The sequence below is a fragment of the Ursus arctos genome, chromosome X, assembly GCF_023065955.2.
Source record: "Ursus arctos isolate Adak ecotype North America chromosome X, UrsArc2.0, whole genome shotgun sequence".
NCBI classification, from domain to species: domain Eukaryota; kingdom Metazoa; phylum Chordata; class Mammalia; order Carnivora; family Ursidae; genus Ursus; species Ursus arctos.
Window position 1 is genome coordinate 57,779,771 of NC_079873.1, and position 21,256 is coordinate 57,801,026.

Genomic DNA, 21,256 nt, shown 5'->3' on the forward strand with positions numbered 1-21,256 from the left:
CTTTCATCTGAGACTGCCTCCGACCAGCCCCTGTATTCAACTTTGAATAGAACAGCATTTCCAGGGTCTCGGGGCAGCGAGGCCAGGTACTTGGGCCCTGGGGAGATTTTAAGGGCAGCAGCAGTGGCAGGCAGAATGTGGTGAGCAGCTGCCCCCCCTTTGCGCCTCTCCCGTCCTCCCACCCCATCCAGCTTCCTCCCGGCTTAGCCAGCTACAACCCCACCGTGGGCCTCTGAATTGCTAGAAGTACTGTCAGCCCCCGCCGCACACCTTTAGACCTCAATGAAGAACACCTCCAGCTTGCTCGTCTCTTTGTAAGTAACTTTTATTTTTATTTACAACAGAATCGGGGGCTTTGTTCCTCCGTCTTTAGGGACAGGGTGCATCAGCAGCCAGATGGAAAGTCCGCAGTGAAGTCAAACTCATTCTGCCCCAGCCACAGCTCCGGAAGCTCATTGGCTCGGTCCAGTCCCAGTTCCACCACCAGCGACATCAGCACCTCCTCATCCACTGGGTCTGAGTCGATGATAGCGGGGCTCTGGGCACCGGTAGAAGGAGAGAGTGACCCCGCCCCTCCCGCCTGAGCCCCAAAGCCCCAGTTTTGTAGGGGCCCTGCCTCCCCCGGTTGGCCTGGAGTGGCGGCAGCCATCCCATGATACTGGCTATTAAGTTTCTGCAGCTGCATACTGGCCAGCAGATGAGGGGCGGGGTGCAGGTTGAAGGGTGGGGATTTAGCGGGAGGGGTGGCAGTAGGAGAGCCTATTGGAGATGGAGATCCCGAGGAACTAGTGGGAGCCCCACTGGCCTTGGTTCCGTTCGAGGCTACCCCGGGGTAGTGCAGAATGGCCACTGCTTTGCGATCTTTCACACCCAGGTTAGAGTAGGCCAGCGAGCTCATCTCTGGGTTGGCATCCTACAAGACAGAGAAAAGCACAGCTTGGTACCCCCGTTCCTGGTTTGTCCGGCACCGTTCTTTGGGCTCGGGAAGCTCCTACGTGCCCTTCCTCCGGGGCTGCTGGTAGGGATAGAGCAAGAAGGCCCCATGGCAAGTTAGGCTCCCAGCTCGAGTGCCCTTTTGAGACCACCACGGTCCTGAGCACTGAGCTCAGACCCAAGTCCTCGGGCCTGGGCGCCCACCATCCTAAATGGGTCCGTGGCTTTCATCTCTCTCCCCCTGACCCTTCCTTCACTTCACGGTTCTGAAAAGGGCACCTCATTGGCTGTCTTCTCAGCCTCACAGCAATCTCTTCAAAGGAGTGGCCTGGTGCCGCTTCTGCTTCTCTGTTCCCTTCTCTGCCATCTTTCAACACCTCGGTGGGTTCGAGTTGACCACATTGAGGCAGAAGCTATTCTCATTCTCCTCACAGAAAGCCCTGCTGTCTCCTCTCTGCTAAAGGACACTAGATACCGTGCGTGGGAGGGCCCATCACAAGGCCCAGAGCAGGTCGTCTTTCCGTGCCTCAGTGTCTCCATCCGCAAGATGGCGGAAGTTACCTCCTTCACAGGTGAGGTGCCACCCTTGACATCAAGTGCAGGCCTCGACATAGTTGGCATTTCAGACTCTTGGCAGAAGTTGGATAAATTGGTGGGAGATGATGCTGTCAGCTGGAGCTTTTGTGCTGTATGTGAGGGGAAAGAAGGAATAAGGACAAAGGCTTTACGGACCGGGACAGCACTAGCAAAGCCCTAAGCAGGGCAACTCCACACAGCTACAAGGCAAGGATGGTAACACGGTTAGACCCAAGACCAGAAACCACCTGAGCAGAGGCAGGAGATCAAGCTAGAACATTTGCCTGAGGCAGGAAAGGTGCTTGATTTAGCCAGGTGCTGCCCCTGGCAGCAAGCTGCCCACATCACCAAGAGGGGACACACGTGACTGTTCCCTCATGCGAGTGACTTCAGAGCCTCCGGTGTGTGCGTGAGGCGCACTGTTTCTGATTCTGAGGGCAGGGATGTTCCTGCAAGTAGCACACTTTCTCAATGGGCCGCTGGCACCCAGGCTGGGGACCTGGGACCCCCACTGGGACTGGAAGAAAGTGGGAAGGACTGAGGGCAAGGAAGACCTGGAAAGCTGGATGCTTCAGCCTGGGGAAGGAATGAGCCCCCAAAGCTAACGTCATAGGCCTCCAGAACCCTGCTTCCCGCATGGGTGTGAGAGAAGCCCGGCCCATCAGGGTGGTCTCGGGGCACGAAGGCAGCCAGAGAACAGCTAGGAATGTCTCAATTGCCTCCATGCCTCCCAGACAACCTGGGCAGCACCGGACTGTCCCAGGATATCTGCTCTGAGCCCAGACACACCCATCTGTAGCGACAGGTGGGAACGAGTCTTCCTGGAGGGAAACCGAGGCACAGAGAATCAATGGCTTTCCCATCAGGTAGCTGTGGTTCTGGGAGCAGGATCTAGCACTCCTATATCCACACGCCTCACCTGACCGCTGGCCAAGTCATCATACCAGGAATGATTCAACCGGCTCCTAAAGAAATGATTCCCTAGCTCAAGTGCCAAAGGATAAGGGGAGGAGGGGAAAAAGAATGCCCCCAAACCAGAAAACTAAAAATCTCCGAAAAATCTCAAGTTATTTTCCTGGAAGCTTTTTTTTTTTCTTTAAGCGCCCTATATTCTAGCCTTCATGATGAGTTAGAGACGTACATTTTCATATTTATAAATACCTCTTAGCCCAAAGATTCTTCAGGACCTTAAAAAGGATCTCTAATCCGTCCAGCAAGGTTTGAATTCTCCACACCTCCCTCTTCCCAGTGGCCATTAGAAATCTGTTCAGACACTTCTAGAAAGTGACCGCTCACTACCTCTCTTTCTCATCGCCATTTATACGGGAGGGAGACAAGAAAAACAGAGAAAGGAAGAAGGGGGCGGGGAGAAAACACGAGAAAATCAGTTTCTGGGTTTGCCACTGCTGCTTGATTGGAAAGCCCTGTTTCTTCTCTGAGGCAACCGGAGACTATTTCAAGCCAGTGATCACAAGACAAGGAGTCTAATCCATGTCATCTTCAAGAGCTCAGCACCTTGGTATCAAGCAATTTCGTGTCCAAAGAAAAATGTCGGGGGCGGGGGGGCTGACCATCTTTTCCCGTTCCTATCCAGCCTCCCTTCCTTCTGCCGCTAGGTACCCGAATGTACAAAAGAAAAAACAACAGCAGGAACAACAATAACAAAAAGAAACAGAGGAGAGAAAAAAAAAAAAAAGTAGAAAAAAAAAAAGAACGAGAAAAAAAGTATCTCTGTTCTGATATCAGTTCCTGGGGAAGACGATTTTACCATGTCTCCCTCTTCAGGCAGGGAGCTCCCCTAGGCGGGTCCCCGTTTCCATTCGGAACTGTGGCCTCCCATCACCGCCACCACCCCACCAGACCCCCGGCCTGGGTCTGGGCTCTGTGGGCGCTCAGTAAGTGTTATTGAATCCGTCCGAAGAGGCAATAGCATTTCGATCGGAACCCCTGCCCCTGCTTCCCCGAGTTTCGGTCCCCACTCTGCCACCCAGCCCACCCGAAGGCAAAACTTGGCAGCGCGGAAACGTCCCAGCCCGCTATCCAAGCTGCGAGCTGACCACTGCGCAACCGCTGCGAGAGGCGGCTGCACAACCCAGAGCAACAAGTGCCTCCGCGCCCGCCGGCGCCTCGCGGGCCCCGGCCACCAGTTCCCGGCTCCGCCGCCCTCCCTTCTCTACGGGTCTTCCCAAGGGCCGGCAGCCCCCTCCCGCCCAGATGGGGGTGGGGAGGGGAGAGGAAGAAAAGAGAAGGGAAAGGCAGGTAGGGGGGCCGCGTCTTTGACCTGTTGGGGGACCAAAAGTTAAAATGGCACCAACCGGATGGCTCCATCTCGATTGCTATTTTCTCACTCAGAAGGAGAAATTTAAAAATCCAAACAGTACTGCGGCTTGGCTTGGACGCGCTCTAACCAGACCAGTCAGTTTCGCCACCTGAAAACTAAAGGCCCGTTGTTTGCGGACAGCTCGGCTGCCCTCCTCGCCGCATCCCAGGTGGATCTGCGGGAGTTGGGGGCGGCCGGGAGCATCCCTGCACGGTGGGCGCGAGCACCCAGGCCACCGGGGCCCGGAGCGTCCGCTCCCGCAAGTGCTGTATCAGGAACCGATCGTAGAGACTGGATGGGCAGGCGGGGAGGGGTGCGGGGTCTCGGCCTCGGCCGCGACTTTGGGGCCCCGTGGTCTTTCCGCGCGCGGGGGCGCACTCAGCGCCGGCGGCGGCCACTCCCGCGCCTCACCAACACTTACTGAGCGCCCGCTGAGCTACCCGTCGCGGCCGCAGGCTGAGCCTACCCCCTAGTCAAGCCGCCCGTAGTCAGTGCTATAAGCCCGGTACGAGAAGAGTGAGAGAGGCTCGGAGAGGTTCGGTAACTTGCCCAAGGTCACAGCGCTAGAAAGTGGCGGAGCCGGGATTCGCAGCCAGGTCTCTCTGACTCCAAGTCCGGCGCTCAGCGAGGCAGGGACTGAGTGCGCGGCCCGGCCCCGCGGCCCTCGTTTATAGGGAGAGGGGTGTGTGCGTGGGTGTGCGTGGGTGTGTGGGCGTGCGTGTGGGGGAGAGTAAAGGTCGGCTGGGTGGAAGAGGCAAGTTGCCCAAATTCACTAACTTCCATCCCGCAATTCCGCTGAACTCGGCCCCCAAAGCCCCTCTCGTCTCTAGTCCCCGAAGGAAACCTGAGCTCTGTGCAGCCCCGGAGCCGGAGCGTCCAGATGCGGTCCGGGCGATTAGGAAAGTCGGTGGAAGCCAAGCTGGAGAAAGCGCGGGCGCGGGGAGAAAAGGTGCTGCGGTCTCCCCGGGAGAAGCAGGCGCCCGGCCCGGCTGGCCGGCAGGCGGGCGCGCTGGAGAGCGAACTGGCTCGCTGGCGGGCGGGCGGCGGCCCCTCCGCCCCCAGCAGAACAGCTTTCAAACAGAAAACAAGTCCCCCCAGAGCCCCCCGGCCCGCCCGGCCGCCGCCCGCTCCCCACACCCGCTCGGCTGGAGTCCCTGGCCCCGCCGACCAGCCCAGCGCCCTGCCCGGCGGCCCGGCTTACCTCTGCGAAGCCGCCTGCCCTGGAGAGAGGGAAGCGCGGAGCCCGGTGAGCCGCGGGCGACGCGGTGGAGCCCCCAGCCCCTGGCACGCACGCCGCCACCGCCGCCGCGAGCCGGTCGCGCTCAGTGCCACCCGACCCCGGGGCGCCTGGGTAAAGCCCGCACCGCCGCGCCGCCGCCGCACCGCACCGTGCCGCGCCAAGCAGCCCCGGCCCGCGCCCGTGCCCGCCCGCCCGCCCGCCCGCCCGCAGCTTCGGCGCCTGACTCCGGGGCGGTGGCGGTGGCGGCCGCCGCGCTCCCTTCCCGGCGCCGGGGACCCGGTTCTCAAGCCCCCATTGCCGCCCGGAGAGCCCTGACGCACTCGCACACGGGAGCAGGCTGGACTCGGCTAGGAATCCCAGGAAGGACAGACCCTTTCCCCCTTTTTTTCCTCTCCCCCCAATTTCCACGTCTTTATAACCGGCTTAGGGCATTATTAGCACATGTCCTGGCTCGTGGGCGAGTTGATGGCAAAATCTGAACTGGATACTCACCGAGGGCCAGAGCGGGTGCTGTGCCTTCCTCAGCCCTCTTCCTCCTCGCCGGGAACGACCCCTCGCAGGCGGGCTGCGGGCGGGCAGCCGGGCGGAGCGAGCCTCCTCTCCGCAGCTCAGCGGTGCCCCTTCTGCAGCTGTGCCGCTGGGAACATTTTATAGCGGCGGCTGGCGTGTGTGGCCCTTTAAAGGCGCTCAAGCTGGTGCAGTCACCGCGGATCGTGTGAAAGCGAAGGGCCGGCTGGGGAACGGAGTCCGAGCGGCCCCGCGGGTCCGTCAGCGCCGGAGACCGTCCGCGGTTCCCGGGGTGGGGCTGGCGGGCCCAGGCCGTGGGCACTCTGAGCCTTGAGCCTCAGGCCGACGCCTGCGCTTCTAAAGCTGCGGGGGGCCCGTGCCCGGGACCTGGTCTCTCCCCACCGCCCTGCATGGACTTGCCCAATAAATTCCACTTAGCAATTTCGCTGAGGCGAGGGAGAGCTGTTAGTGTCTGTTTTCTGACCTAAATCTTGCGGGGTGGCCAGAGCGGGCTTCAGGGGGTTGGGGAGGGGTGGGGGAGAGAGCCAGAGGGGCTCAGGGAACGGCCCGAGGAGGGGGACGCACACGGGACGGGGCTGGTGTCGGCGGGACATGACTGGAGTTTTCTGCAGGGCTTTCTCGGAGCCTGTTTGCCCCCTTTGGGCCGCACCATGTTGTTGAAGGGCTGAGGCTGGGAGTCCCTTTCCCCCTTAAGGTCCCCGGATTCCGGGCAGAGCCTCATGGAGGGCCTATCCCGCAGCAGCAGCTTCCCTCGAAGGCCCGAGCAGGGGTTGGGTTCGAGGGATTCTCTTCTGTGGTCATCCCAGGCAGGAGGAGGCTGGCGGGATGCGACGCGGTGATCGGCTGCCCACCGGGACCGCGGGGCCAGGTGCAGCTCCGGAGGCACGCCAAAAAGCCAAGAACCGGCAGCCGGGTCCGAAGAGCTTGCCCCGGAGCTGGAGGGGGATTGCTTCTGCCTTCCCATGATACCAGGTTATGTTATTACGATTATATAACCATTCCCATCTAGCGGGAATAACATTTTGCATTTGGAGCATATATTTCTCAGGTTGGGATACTATCTTACAGATGTTTAAGGGAAAGAGGCCCACGTCCTCTCATTCATCTTAGTTCACGTTCCTTGTGGTCAACAAGCTCCCATCTCACCTCTTACAGGAAGGCCACCGGGATTATCCCTCATTCAAGCTCCTTTTTTTGGCCCCTTTCAGCAACTACTCATTTTACACTGTTTATAAAACAAGCTCTTTTAAAAAAAAAAAGTCCTGGTGTTAAGAAGAAAGAGGTGAGGCAATGTCATGAAGTCATTTTCACTATGTATGTGTTCTGTCTTCTTAATTGGATTTGAAGACCTAAAGGTCTTTTCTTTTTTTCTTCTTTCATTTTTTTTTCTTTCTTCCTTCCTTCCTCTCCTCCCCCACCCCCTTTTCCCTGAGCGCCCTGCATTTGCTCTTTGAACAAAGTTCTGTTTGTTGACGGACTAACCGGCTTACCGACATAAAGATGGGCAGCAAACGGAGGGGCGGATCAAGGCCCTTCCTTAACACCTGGAGGAAGCTCAGGGAGTGCTCTGGTCGCCAGCTACACCCCTTCCCCAGCCCCAAAAGCTGCCTTGCGGGGCTCCATTCCTTCCCCTCACATTGCCTCAACACAAACCTCAGTAACAACCCCCCGCCCTGAACCATTTCTCTCTTTGGCCAGAGATCGTGGGTCGTGCCCAGTTTGCCTCTGATAAAAGGCGGGATCTGTCGGAACCCTAAAACCCTACAGAGTTTGCCTGTGAAATACACCCTCAAGCCGTCTACGTGTTTGCCTGAGGTGAGCGACCCTTAGGCTTTCCAGTTGCGGATTTGGACCTCCAGCCTACCACCCTCCCCTTCCGCCCCCTCTCGGCAGCGGGTCTGGAAACAGCGGCAGCAGCGCCGCTGCAGGCTCCGGATCCGGGAGGTGTCGGATCCGCCCTCCATCTATTGGATGGCTCCCAGGCCAATTGTTAGAAAGAGGCATATGTTCATCTCGGCTTCTGGAGTGTCTCCGGAGCAGTTGCTCAACAGCCAGCCCCCTCCCCCATCCGGACCATTGAAGGGCAGAAAAAGGAGCGCCCTCCGCCACAGTTCTCTTTGCCCACTTGCCGGAGAGGGTCTCCCCACTGGTGACTTCCTGTCATCTCCTCTGTCCGCCTCCTGGGGAGCGGGAAAGAAAGGGGCTTCAAGCACTCAGTTGTGGAGCACAAAAGCCACCCCTTTCCTTTTGGGGGAGATGGGAGAGGAGGTTAGTTGCAGAGGCAGGGAGAGAGCAAAGGAGACATTTGCATCTATCTGCAAATTTGCCCCGATCACAGGCTTCCCAGTCTGCTCCAGCCCAGCTCAGAGCTCTCCGCTGAACTCTTATCTCCAACTTGGCAACTAGATCGCGAGCTCGGGAGGCAAGGAGAGGACAAGGATGGTTACCCAGCAAGAAGCTTCTGTGTGCCAGCCTTGGGCCTGGCATGTTCCCATCCATCATCTCATTTAATTCCCACGACAGCCCTGCGAGCTAGGGTTTACCAAAGGTGAAACAGAGTCCCAGAGTTCACACAGCCGGGAGGCTGGGTGTTTGAATCTGGGTCAGGCTGACTGCAGAGTCTTTACTCTCACCCTTACACCTCCCCGCCTGGGAGGATAAGGTGGCGGTCTAGACTGGTGGTCAAGAATACACGTTCAGGGGTCAGTCCACTTGGGTTGAAATTCCTACATTGCCGTTTCCTAGCTGTATGATCTCAGGCCAAGTGGCTTCGCTCTTTGGGCCTCGGTTTTCTGGTCTGATAATGGGGATAATAATGGTAGCGACTCTGTGGGTTTGTTGCAAGGAACCAGGGAAAAGCTTAGCTTGGTTGGTGCCTGCTGCGTAGTTAAAGGTCAACAAATGCTGTTATTGTGCCTTCTCATTCTTTTCCTTTTGCCTCTTAGCCCTGTCTCAGCTCATACACTTCAGGTTCAGTACTACTGACTGATTAACTTGAAAGCCACGCTGAGAAGGGATCAAGGAGGTCCATAAACTCAGGAAGGGTTGGGAGAGGAAAACGCAGATTTATTCTCAAAATCCCATCCTCCAGAACCAAGGGCTGTCTGAGCTATACGACAGGAGTAAATTAGGGACCAATAAAAGATGACCCCTTTTTCTTACAGGACAGCTGGTAAAAACACATAGAGTCGTCTCCAGAAACAGATACTCAGTACGTGTATAGAACATTTAAAAAGTACATCTTTGTTCGAGAATGTTTGGAGCAGAATTATTTATAACAGTGAAAAATAAAAAGCGATATAAATGTCCACAGTAAGGACATACCTGGGTACCTTGACACACACACACACACACACACACAATCCTGATTTCTAAAACTCTTTTATTCATGGGAAAATGTTCATAACAAAAAAAGAAAAAACATACTGGGTACAAAGTTGCATAAATATGATGCCAAGTTGCAACGAGCACAAAGAATAGAAAATTAAATGCTATGTTTCCAACCATGTACGAATATGGGTAATGAAGCAATGGTCAGGAAAACACCAAACCAACAACAGGGTCAGTAGGGTGGTAGGATTATGAGTGATTTTTTTCTCTTTTTTCCATGTTATGCAACATGATGATATTTTTCTTGTAATTAAATAGAAATTTATAGTTAATGAACTGCATAAATGGTATGCTCCCGCTTTTGTTAAAATTATATGTGCATTAAAAAATTGGAAGTAAATACACCAAAATGTTAACAGTGATTATAATTGAGTAATGGAATTATGGGTGATATTTTTCTTTTTCCTTTTTAAAAAATTTCTACAATACGATTATGTTATTTTCTTGCAATTAAAACAGATTCATGATTTTAAAAGTGCATAATCAGTATGATCCCACTTGTGTTAAAAGTATGTATGTTAGTTGAAATATATGGGAAGGAAATATATTAAAGTATTAACAGGTTTTATATTGGTGGTAAAGGATTATGGGTAATTTCCATCTTTTCTTGATTTTTCTGTAATATGATTTTATTACATTTATAATTTAAATGAAGTGACGCCTACAAATGGTATATACAGTAGGGTCCCACATTTGTAGATATATATATATATATATATATATAATAGTTAATGGACTACTCTAAAATGTTACCTCTGGGTGGTGCGGTTATGGGTGATTTTTGTTTTCTCCTTTGTATATGATTTCTTCCTTTTCCAAGTTCTCTACAGTCATCGTGTATTATTTTGTAATTGAGAAAAATGTAAAAAGCAGTTCGATACTGAATTCTTTATGGAAACAAAGGGCATGTCTGGGATTTCTCTTGGAATATTCCGGTGGGGATGGGGGTGAGGTGGGTGGGGATATAAATACAAGAAGATGATAATTGTTGAAGATGGTACATGGGCCTTCATTGCAATGTTTACTTGTGTATGTTTGAGAATGTTTACTTGTCAATGTTTCCATTTTATAGAAAAACTGAGATTCCAAGAGATGAGATCACTTGACCTAGGTCACACGACTGGGAAGTGAGAGTGGGCTTGACCTGGAGCCCCTTATTCCAAGCCCAGGGCTTGTCACCACATCCCAGTTGCTCCTTCTTTTTAATAATTAAAAATAATTAACATTTTGTTTGGTTCTAAATGTCATAATTGTTCCCTGCACAGAATTTGGAAATAACAGAAAAGCACCAGGAGGAAAACATAATAACCTAACCACATCACAGTTAACCCTTTGGTGTCTGGCCATGCAGACTTTATCTGTGTGGCCTCTTATTGCAGAGGTGAGGAGCGGGGCAAGCACGTTCTCTGTTAGCGTGGTGAGTCCCTCCTAATGGGCTAGTGAGTGAAGCTGGGGCCCTTCAAGTGGGGGGGGGCGTCAGGAGATGGTGGGTCCTAGCCACTCCCCTCCCATTCGTCTCTCAAGCCCCCTTCAGATTCTGCAGTCTGGACCACAGTTCCTTCCTAGATCCTTCCAGCCCCCACCCCCATCCGATCCCAAGGAGTAGAAGTCCATCTGGGGAAGTCTGGGTGGCCCTTCTCCCCTTACTCCATCTGGAGACCCTGTCCGGAAGCTCCCATGGGACACTGAGAGTCTGCAACCACATCGGGTGCAGTTGTGCCTCCATTTCCCCATCTGGAAGGTGCTAGTGAGAATAGCAGACTGGTCGGCCTCTGCCAGGGAGTGATGAGCTAACGTCTGTAGCGCTTTCCAGCCCCTCGGAGCAAGGTGCCGGGAGCCTCCCAGCTCTGTGAGCCTGCCTGCCTCTGCCAGCCTGAGTGAGTGCTTGGGCCTGGCTGCCCCTGGGAGGGAGTGGCCGCATTCCTCTGCCCCAGGCCAGCCGGCTTGGACAGGCACTAGCTTCTGCTCCTGTGTTACAAAAAAAAAAAAAAAAAAAAGAAGAAGAAGAAAAAAAAAAAAGGAGGTGGACTGAAAAGAAGAGGAGATGAAGAAGAGGGGAACAAGATTAGTAATGGGGAAAGGGCCTTGGGAAACAAAAACTGAGAAGAGCAGAGATAACAGGGCATCCTTGGGCCCTCCAATCAGCTTCGTAGACTGTAGCCTTGGTTTCCTGTGTACACAAGGGGGTGGGGGAAGTTTTGGAAAGGGCCAAGACTTGGGTCCAGTTGAATTGATTCCCTACTTGATTTCCTGTTATTTATACATAATGGGAAAACCGCAACTACACAAACAAGTCCGGCCACCCAGCCGCTCACATCCTTGGGGACTTTTCTTTGCAGCTCTGTGCCCACTCCAGCCTCTGGGGGATGTCATTCTGGTACGTAGCCCTTTGAGTACTCGACATCACGAGAACCCTAGGAAATCGACACTATCATCCCCACTTTATAGAGAACGGCATTGAGGCACAGAGAGGTGAAATAACAAGGTCGAGATCTCCAGCCAGCTCTGACTCACTCCTAAGGCCAAACTCTCCCCCGTGAGGCTACCTGCTCCACTGTCGTTCTGTGTCTCTGCTTTCCTCTCCTCTAGAACGGCCCCTCTCCCACTGCCGTTGCAGTAAAGGATCACTGTGTGTAGCCAGGAGGCGTGCACGGCTCACACCGAGGGAGAGACCCAGAGCCGGGGCCCAGGTAGGTGCTGTGGCGGGAATCTCCAGGGCCGAGGGGCAGGGCGGTAGAGGGCTGCAGCCTGGAACGCCGAGAAGACTCTGAGAAGGATTAGCCAGAGAAGAGCACCGGGTTCAAAGGCAGGGAGGGAGAGAGGGCGCTGGTGTAGGGAGGAGGAGAAGCAGCCAGGTCGGCCAGGCCCGAGCTATTCGGGTGTCAGCAGTGAAGCTAGAGGCCTTGGGAAGGTGTGAGGCTTTGTGGGGGAAAAGAAACTCTGCTTTAAGCATGTTTAGTTTAAGCTTGTTGGCAGAACATCCAAGTGGAAATAGTTCGCGCGCAGCCAGGAATATAGGACTGGAAAGAAAGTGTGAGGTTGTGTCAAAAAGAGCAATCGGCAGAAAGACTTTCAGCCAAACTCTGGGGAACTTTCCCTTGCCTCCCTGCACTGGCACAGAGAGGGGCTTTCTCTCCTCGAGGGCCCGGGACACTGGTTTTTCACCACAGTTCTCGCTTCCTCTCCCCTCCGCGGCCCCTCCGGCCCAGCACCGTCATGGACACATGCTTCAAATCCCTAAAGGGCAGTGTGAGGGGATCTCAGTCCATAAATTCCCCCACACCAGGGAGTGACAGGGGCCTCATCTCACTTTGCTAAATACATTTTGGCCAGGCCTGAAGCATGCCAGGCCTTCCCTAGTTTCACTTCAGCTTCTAGAACACAAGCCTTTGGGGGCTTGTTTGCTCTCCCTTTTCGGCCACCCGCCGCTTGGGCCAGTGGTATCCCTTAGCTTACTACATCCTTAAAAAGGTGAGGCCATTTTAGTCTGGCCCTACTCCCTGCACCATCAGGCTGAAACCGCTCCCCTCACCTGAGCAGCCCCTTGGCCCCCAATCTCATCTCCAGGGCGGGAGCATTTCCCCGTGCTCACCTCTCTTGGGCTCCCAGGCCCTGCCCTCCCAACCTCCCAATCCCACTGCCCCAGAGACCTCGTCATCCACCCACGGACCCCAGTCAGAGCCCCCGCTGGCATAGGGATGTCTCCCAGCTTGAACCGCTAGCCCTGTGGCCTCTGTTGGCCCTTAACCCTGGGTCTGGGGTTGGCTCGGACAAACATGGCTATAGGTTCACCAACACGGCTAGGATTCATTTTGAGTGTGTAACCTAGGGGCCTGGAAGTATTTCCTCAGGTCCCCACAGCCGCAGACACTTGTCCCCATGGGGATCATCGATCAAAGCTGGAGACGGATGGAGGATCAGAGTACCTCAGGGGGTCAGGGTGCAGATTCTGCCGCCAGCCATGAAAAGAGGCCCCCAAGCCCAGGGGCCCAAGATGTCTCGCCCGCCTCAACGCCGAGACGGTGCCCCTCGGCTAGCACATGCAGTCTCTTCATGCCAATCGCGGAAGGGCACCTCCTGTGGGAGGCCCGATTGGGATCAGGTGCTGCTCCCTCGGGGCTCTACCCGGGCCTCACCCCAGGGCACACGGCTTTGCAACAGGAACGCAGGCAAGCTGAATTTCGGGTGTCCTGGTTCGGGGCACAACCCACGCGAGCACACGTCCTGGTTCGGGGCACAACCCACGCGAGCACACGTGGAGGTGAAAGTCCTCGTCTTACCTCACTCCTCTTTTGCCCATAGGGAAATTGAGGCACAGCGACATTGGGCAGCTAGCTAACGGTCCACGCCCTATATGTTTTGGCCTGAGGACTCACATCAGGCCCAGTGGCCCCAGACAGTCTGCTGTAGAGCCCGGGGCCTCTGGCCTCCGAAGAACAACACCCGCGGGGACCCGCCCCTCACCGTTCAGAAAAGCCTCTGCTGTCCCTGAGCAAGGTCGATCCTCTGGGCCCTCCACCCGCCCCCCGTGTGAGGTGGTTGTGAGGCTCGACCCCGTTCTACAGGTGGAGGAAGGAGGCCAGAGCGGTGAGGCAAGCTCGCTGAGCTCACGGTGCTACCTGTTTCTGTCTCCCTTTCCTGCTCTCGAGCCAGCGCCCACCCCCAGGTGTCTCGCCTTTCCTCACCTCGGAACGTCAGAGCCGGTGGGGGCTGGAGGGACGCGCCTCCACATCCGAACCTCTCAGGTGACCGGTTACCAGGGTGGGAGCTGGCACTGTGTCGCTACCTGGATAGAGCAGGGGGCGGGGAGAGACAGGCTGAGAAGCACGGAATGTATTCAATGGAGGGAGAAAGGATGAATGAGAGCGAGAGAGAGCAAAAGAGCGTGAGAGTGAGGGCCTGGGAAGAAAACAAGGCAAGGAAAAGAAATCAAATGAGAAAGAAAAAGGCCCAAAGTGGGGTGAAGGCATAAGTGACCGGCCATCTGGAAGCAGCACCGAGCTTGGCGGGGGCGTGTGTTTGTGAAGCAGGGGAGCTAGACCGACAGGTGCGAGGGCCCAGCTGCTGCCAGCCAAGAACCTTCTGGGCCCAGCGCCCAACCAGAAAGAAGGCATAGCCCCTGCAAGAGACTTCTCCAGGGGGGCTTTTGGCTGAGGGAATAGATGGGAGCTGCCCTTTCCTAGGGGCAGGGCAACCCTCAGCGAGCCCAGTGGGGCTTGCCTCTGAGGAGCTTGGGCCTGGGGCGGGGCGCGGGCGGGGGGGGGGGGAAGATTCCCACAGCCTCTCTTTGCATGTTTCAGGCATTTTCTTCAAACGTCTCCCAAGTGATACCTTTGGAGTCTCAAGTCTGGATGATTCCCCGCTGTATTTGAATCCCGGGCCGCCTGGCCCCATCCTTGCCTGAAGGGATGAGTAAATGCTAACTCAGGCTGCCCGCGGCTGGCACACACAGTAGGGCTAGGGAGGGAGGAGGAAATGGCTGCCGAGACCCGGGTGGTCATCCCCCCGTCCAGCTTAAGGTAGGGCCTACTCTGATGTGGAGAACGTGGGGCTCTGCCATCAGATTGACCTCAGTTCGAGTCCCAGGGCTGCCATGTCCCAGCTGTGTGACCTTGGGCAAGTGACTTGAGCCCGTCAGGCCTCAGTTTCCTCAGATGCGAAGTGGGGAACATAAGAATACCTACCTCCTGAGGCTGTGCCAGGGCTGAATGAGATAATGTCTGTGGCTATAAACTCTCAAGTGCTGTACACATGTGAGTAATTACTCTTCCCTGACCTCTGTTCCCTGCTGCTTGGGGGATGGAGTCAGCCTTCCAATCTGAGTCCAGTTCCAAGCCTGACTTCACCTCCTTGGCCCTGTTTTCCTCGTTGTCACACATGACTGTGTGGGAAGTCGGGCCTCCCGACACACCAGGGTGGGCTCAGGGCTGGCTGTTACTCCTATGTAGTTGTTCTTTTGGGCCACAAACGTGAGCTGAGGCCTTGCTGACCAGAACAAGGCCTCAGATGGGACGAAGGTGCCCCTTTGGCCCTCAAGGAGTCTCCAGTATGGCCGGGGAGATAGAGAAAACAGACATTAATAAGATCAAGTGGGAGATAGGAGGAGGTGATGTCCGAGCTGAGAGCCGGCGTTCACCAGGTGTGGGGGACAGGATGTGCAGAGGAGCGCTGGGTACCAGGAGGACAGCACGGGATGGGGTTTGGTGAGGTCACGGGAGCCACACTTGGATGCCACGGTAGGAAATTCAGCCCTGATATTGTGCTCACCGGCGGTGACCTGGGAAGATGTACATGGTACAGTTTGTTACTCCTTCGAGCCTCACCGCCTCAACCTTCTCCATCTGCCCGCCACCCCCACCAGCCAGGAACCGAGCTGAGCCGCAAGCTTCGGGAGAGATTCCAGCCCTCTCCCCTGACCTCAGCCAAATAAGGCACTCGATCCCCTGTCGTCTGCCACCCCCACCCCAGCTTCCATGCTCAGTTATGGCAGCTCTGTTCACCCAGCCACTCAGGCCAAGAACCTTGCCTTCGTCTTTACTTTCTCTCTCACCTCATGTCCCACCGGTCAGCAAAATCGGTGAGCTCTCTCTTGGAAATACATCCAGGATCCAAAACACTCCTCACGGCTTCCACAGCCACCACTCTGGTTCAAGCCACTGCCATTTCTGCCCTAGGTCACTGCCCCAGCCTCCTGCCTGGTCTCTTGACACCCCACTCCTCTGCGGACCGTTCCCCACACAGCAGCCAGAGGGACACCGTCCTTCGTCCTTCATGGCTCAGGAGTCTCCAGTGGCTCTTCATCCCCCACAGGGGGCAAAAGTCAAAGTCCTTGCAGTGGCCTACGTGACCTGGTCCCTTTTTTCCACATTCTTTTCTTCCCCTTCCCTTTCATTCCCTCAGCTTTTTTTTTTTAAGATTTTATTTATTTATTTGAGAGAGACAGAGAGAGAACACAGGCAGGCAGAGGGGCAGAGGGAGAGGGAGAGAAGCAGGCTCCCCACTGAGCAGGGAGCCCAAGTCGCGACTCCATCCCAGGACCCCGGGATCCTGACCTGAGCTGAAGGCAGACGCTTAACTGGCTGAGCCCCCCAGGCGCCCCTCATTCCCTCAGCTTTAGGCACACTGGCCTCCCTGGCTCTAGGATTCAACTAGGTGGTTCCTGTCTCAGCTCTTTGCATTTGCTCTTACCTCTGCCTGAAACACGCTTTCCTGGATAGCCGTATGACTTGCCACCTCCCTGCATTTAGGTCTTTTCTCAGCGTTACCTCCATAAACAGGCCTTGCCTGGGCACCCTGTCTAGAATAGCAACGCTGGGGGCAGTCGGTTAAGCGTCTGCCTTCAGCCCAGGTCAGGATCCCGGGGTCCTGCGATGGAGCCCCACTTCGGGCTCCCTGCTCAGTGCAGAGTCTGCTTCTCCCTCTCCCTCTGCCCCTCCCCCTGCTCGTGCTCTCTCACTCTATCTCTCTCGCAAATAAATAAAATAAAATAAAATAAAATAAAATAAAATAGCAACCCCATCACTCTCAACATCTACCTTGCTTTATTTTTCTCCATAGCACTGATCACCGCTTGTATTATATTTGGTATTCGTCTCCCTGGCTAGAATGCCCAGTCCATGAGGACAGGGATTTTTGTGTTTTGTTCACTTTCGTATCCCCAGTGACTAGTGCACTGCCTGGCACATAGCAGGCCGCCAATAAAGAGCTGCCGGAGGAAGGATAGGCTGAACCCAACAGCCCGGCTTCTGGAAGTGGGAGAGAGATGTTGCATGACAGGCAGGCGAGAGATGGCACAGAGATGTGCCAAATGGGCTCCGGACTGGACCGCGAAACAGATTCTTTGGAATAGTCCTCGAAGGAGAAAAATATACGAGCGAAAGCCAGACGAAGGGTGGTAGAGGAGAGCTCAGTAACTCATGAAAGAGGGGGTAGGGTTGGAAGGCTGGAGGTTTTTCCCTCCTCCCAGCCTGCTAGGATCATGCCATGGAGCTGACTGGCACCTTCAGAGAGGCAGCCCAGCCTGGCTGTAAAGCCACAGGGGCAGTGAGCGGGGCCACCAGCCTGGCAAAGAAGCAAAGCCAGAGAGGACTGGTGTAGGCCATGAGAAGTGCTGGCTGTCCCCGCAGGATACTGGGTAGTTTCTCTTCTGCTCGTGCTCATTCACACACACGTAAACGTCATTCCCAGGCCCTAGTTCAACCCTCATTCTCGCTCTTATTCTGCCTTTATCGCCATTTCCAACTAGTGTAAACGCATGCCTTCCATGACGCTACCAGTGCGATTCCCAACAGCACGTTTCTTTTCTTTCTTTTTTAGAAGATTTTATGTTTTATGTAATCTCTACACCCAATGCGGGGCTCGAACTCACAACCCCGAGATTGAAAGTTGTATGCTCTATGGACTGAGCCCTCCGGGTGCCCCTGCTTAAAGAAAAAGGCCTTTGGGTGACTTCTAGGGGAAGATGGAGTTGCACTAAAGGAATGTCTAGAGCCAGCCTGGGCCGCTGGGGAACCAGGAGGAACTTACGGCCTCTGCTTTCCCTTTAACTCCTCACAACATTGACTGAGGTCCTACTATGTGCCAGTCAGGAGTGCTGACGTCAAGAGGTGGGAAAGGTCTCGAATGCAGTGGAAAAGACAGATAGTTAAATGACTTACTATTAAGCATAGACAAACATGCCCCACCTCACTAATAAAATCAGAGAAGCTAAAATTCAAACAACGAGCTCTCTTAACCTCTTAGAATTTCTGGGGAGCAGTGGTGCAGCCCCGTTCATGCAGTGCTCGTGGGACTGCGAATTGGGACAACACTTCTGGGGATCAAAATCTATCACGTGTCGTTTGTCTTTAAATGTGTACGCCCTTTGATCCACCAGTTCCGCTTCAACAAAATCCTCGTAAGGAGACGAGTAAGAGGATCTTCACTGCGGTGATTTTTTCTTTTTGAGGCAAAATTCCTGTCCCACAAAATGAACCAGTAACTCCGCGGCTTTTGGTACGTTCACAGCGTAGCGCGGCCACCACCTCGACCTGGTTTCAAAACGTCTTCATTATCTCAGAATAAAATCCATCCCCATGAAACAGCTACTCCCCATTTACCCCTCTGCCCCGGCCTTGGTGACAACCAAACTGCTTTCTGTCTTTACCGGTTTGCTCATTCTGGATGTGTCATAGAAATGGAATCATACACTATGTGAGGTTTGGTGTCTCGCTTCTTTCACTTGGCGTGACGTTTTCGAGTACGGTAATATGTATCAGTACCTCATTCCTGGTTATGGCTGAGTAGTATTCTCTTGTATGCATGTGCCACGATGTGGTTACCCATTCATCCACTGATGGACATGTCAGTGCTTTCCCCCTTTCGGCTATTGTGAATAGGGCTGTTATGCCCATTCATGGATAAGTATTTGAACATCTGTTTTCAATTCTTTTGGAGTATATATCTCAGACTGGGAGTGGTGGGTCATATGGTAATTCTTTTTAAAAATATTTTATTTATTTATTTGAGAGAGAGAGAGCGAACACACGAGTGCGGGGGGCGGGAGGGGCAGAAGGAGAGGGAGGAAAAGTCTCTGGACACGGGGCTCGATCCCAGGACCCCAGGATCACGACCTGAGCCGAAGGCAGATGCTTAACCGACTGAGCCTCCCAGGCGTCCCGTCGTAAGGTAATTCCATGTTTGACTTGAGAACTGCCAGGCTGGTTTTCACAGTGGCTGCACCAGTTTACCGCCCCACAGCAATGCACGAGGGTTCCATTCTCTCCACATCGTTGTGGACTTCTGTTATTTTCTGTTGTTTTAAAAACCTGTTACAGCCATCCAAATAGCAGTACACTGGCAAGTCGCTGTGGTTTTGATGTGAATTCCCCTAATGACTAATGACGCTGAGCATTGTTCATTTGTAGATCTTCTTTGGAGAAATGCTTAATCGAGTTCTTTGCCCGCTTTTAAAGTGGGTTATGTGTTCTTTGTTGTGGATACTCTATCCTTATCAGACATAGGATTTGCAAATATTTCACCTATTCTGTGGGTTGTCTTCTCACTTTCTTGGTAATGTCCTGTGCCGCACAAAAGTTTTTAATTTTGATGAAGTCCAATGTATTTATTTTTCCTTCTGCTGCTTCTGCTTTTGGTGTCAGACCCGGGAATCCATTGCCAAACCCAAGGTCATGAAGATTTACTCCTGTGTTTTCTTCTAAGAGTTTTATGGTGTCGGCTCTTACATTTAGGTCTGTGATCCACTTTGAGTCGATTTTTATATTTGGTGTGATGTAGGTGTCCCACTTTATTCTTTTGTGCTGGAAATCCAGTTGTCCCAATACTCTTTGTTGAAGAGACTGTTGTTTTCCCCACGGAAATGGACTTGGCACCTTTGTACACAATCACTTGGCCACAGACGCCTGGGTTTTCTCTACTCTCAGTTCTGTTGCACTGATCTATATGTCTATACTTCATGCCAGTAACACACTGTTTGGATAACTGTAGCTTTGTCGTAAGCTTTGAAATTAGAAAGTGTGAAAACTCCAACTTAGTTCTTTTTTAAGACCGTTTTGGCTACTCAGGGTCCTTTGAGATTCCATATGAATTTCAAGATAGATTTTTCTATTTCTGCAGAAAAGTCATCAGAATTGCATTCAATCTGTGGACCACTCCAGGCTGTATCAGCACTGCAGCAAAATGAAGTCTTCCAATCCACGAACACAAGTGTCTTTCCATTTATTTGTGTCTTCTTTAATTTCTTTTAGCAGCATTTTTCGGGCTTTGGTTTACAAGTCTTTCACCTCCATGGTTGAGTTTATTCCTGAGTATTTTATTCTTTTGGATGCTATTGCGAATAGAATTGGTTCCTTCATTTCCTTTTCAGATTGATCACTGATGTAGAAACACAGCTGATTTTTGTCTGTTAAACTTGTACCCTGCACTTTTGCAGAATTTGTCTATTAGCTCTAGTAGTTTTGTTTGTTTGTTTGTTTTCCAGATTTTATTTATTTATTTGAGAGAGACAGAGAGAGAAAGCGAGAGAGACAGACGGAGAGAACACGCGGGAGGAGCAGCAGGCAGAGGGAGAAGCAGGCTCCCCACTGAGCAGGGAGCCCAACACGGGTCTTGATCCCAGGACCCTGAGATCATGACCTGACCTGAAGGCAGACACTTAGCCGACTGAGCCACCCAGGCGCCCCTGTTTGTTTTGCAGTGTTTCTACTTGTGAGGAAAAAATGAGACATTCAGCATTAAGGGACAGGTTAAACAAATTTCGGAGCCATCCATGTAATGAGAACACTTCAAGGGATCAGACGCGCCATACTTTTTGGTATGTCTGTGAAATACATCATAATAAAAGATGAACAAGGTAGCTCATTGTAGATTGAAATGGAAAGTTGTCCATGGAATATAATGAAGTGAGAAAAATCGGGTTACCAAACAGTGTGTTTTTATGCATATAAAAGTCAAATGATTGTATATGTATAATGCCCAGCTCCAAGGGGACAGGGATTGTTGCCTGTTTTGTCCACAGATATGGTTCGTAGTGGGTGCTCAATAAGTATTTATGGAATAAATGAAAAAAAGTCCGGAAAGATAAACACTGAACTCTAATAGTGGTTCTTGCTGAGGTATAGGGTTATGAAGGAGCCATTATCTACATTGTTTGAATGCTTTTACCCCAAAAATATATTGCAAACAATTTTCTATCACACACACACACACACACACACACACACACACACACACTCCCATTCTCTTTCTCACCAAGTAAATGGTAAGAAGAAAGGCACTGTGGGTCAGGGAGGAAGGCTTTAGGAGTCCGCCTGCGGTAAACAGAGGCTTCTCAGAGCCACTCTGGAGCAGGGCCTCAGCTGGCTCATTCTCCTGTCCCAGCAGCTAGCGTGTTATGTTTCAAATGCAAATCTCATCAGGCCGCTGTAGCTGAAAACTCTCTGATGGCTCTCCGACCTGACCTGCGGGATCCAGTCCAGCCTCCCCTGCCCGGTAGGAGGCCCTTGATGATCGGGCTTCTGCTGCTTAACTTCCTTTCACTCACTAATGTCGATCTCACCTTTTTATTATAGAAATTTAAAAACACACGAAAGCAGAGAGAATAGTATATTCAACCTCCACGTGTCCATTAAATCCACTTCGACAATTATCAACGGTTTTCAAATTTTGTTCTATTCTTCTCCACCCACCACTCACCGCCATACACGCATACATTTCCTCCTTCTGGAGTATTTTTAAATAAGCTGCAGATAGATTCTTTCACCTGGAAATAC

At 53.0% G+C, this 21,256-nt stretch overlaps 1 protein-coding gene across 5 annotated transcripts; it reads right to left on the reverse strand.

Annotated features, from left to right (window-relative positions):
• Positions 1 to 309: 309 nt before the first annotated feature.
• On the reverse strand, positions 310 to 5,742 carry CITED1 (Cbp/p300 interacting transactivator with Glu/Asp rich carboxy-terminal domain 1). 5 transcript variants are annotated; one of them, XM_026485767.4, is made up of 4 exons: positions 5,390 to 5,486; positions 5,031 to 5,049; positions 1,495 to 1,619; positions 310 to 913 (listed from the first exon to the last, which is right to left on the reverse strand). In XM_026485767.4, exons 3-4 carry the CDS (start codon positions 1,552 to 1,554, stop codon positions 386 to 388), a joined length of 588 nt encoding a protein of 195 aa, XP_026341552.1. In that variant the 5' UTR covers positions 1,555 to 1,619; positions 5,031 to 5,049; positions 5,390 to 5,486; the 3' UTR covers positions 310 to 385. The 5 variants fall into 5 exon arrangements, with proteins under 5 accessions (XP_026341552.1, XP_026341551.1, XP_044235274.1 ...); XM_026485766.3 differs by lacking the exons at positions 5,031 to 5,049; positions 5,390 to 5,486 and adding an exon at positions 5,562 to 5,742; XM_044379339.2 differs by lacking the exon at positions 5,390 to 5,486 and having other exon boundaries at positions 5,031 to 5,199.
• Between the last annotated feature and the right edge of the window lie 15,514 nt (positions 5,743 to 21,256).

Coding starts and splice junctions, on each gene's coding strand:
- CITED1 (XM_026485766.3), bottom strand. CDS start 1,554: ATGCCAACTATGTCGAGGCCTGCACTTGATGTCAAGGGTGGCACCTCA. Junction 914..1,494: donor GCACCTCACCTGTGAAGGAG/GTAACTTCCGCC, acceptor TCTGTCTTGTAG/GATGCCAACCCAGAGATGAG.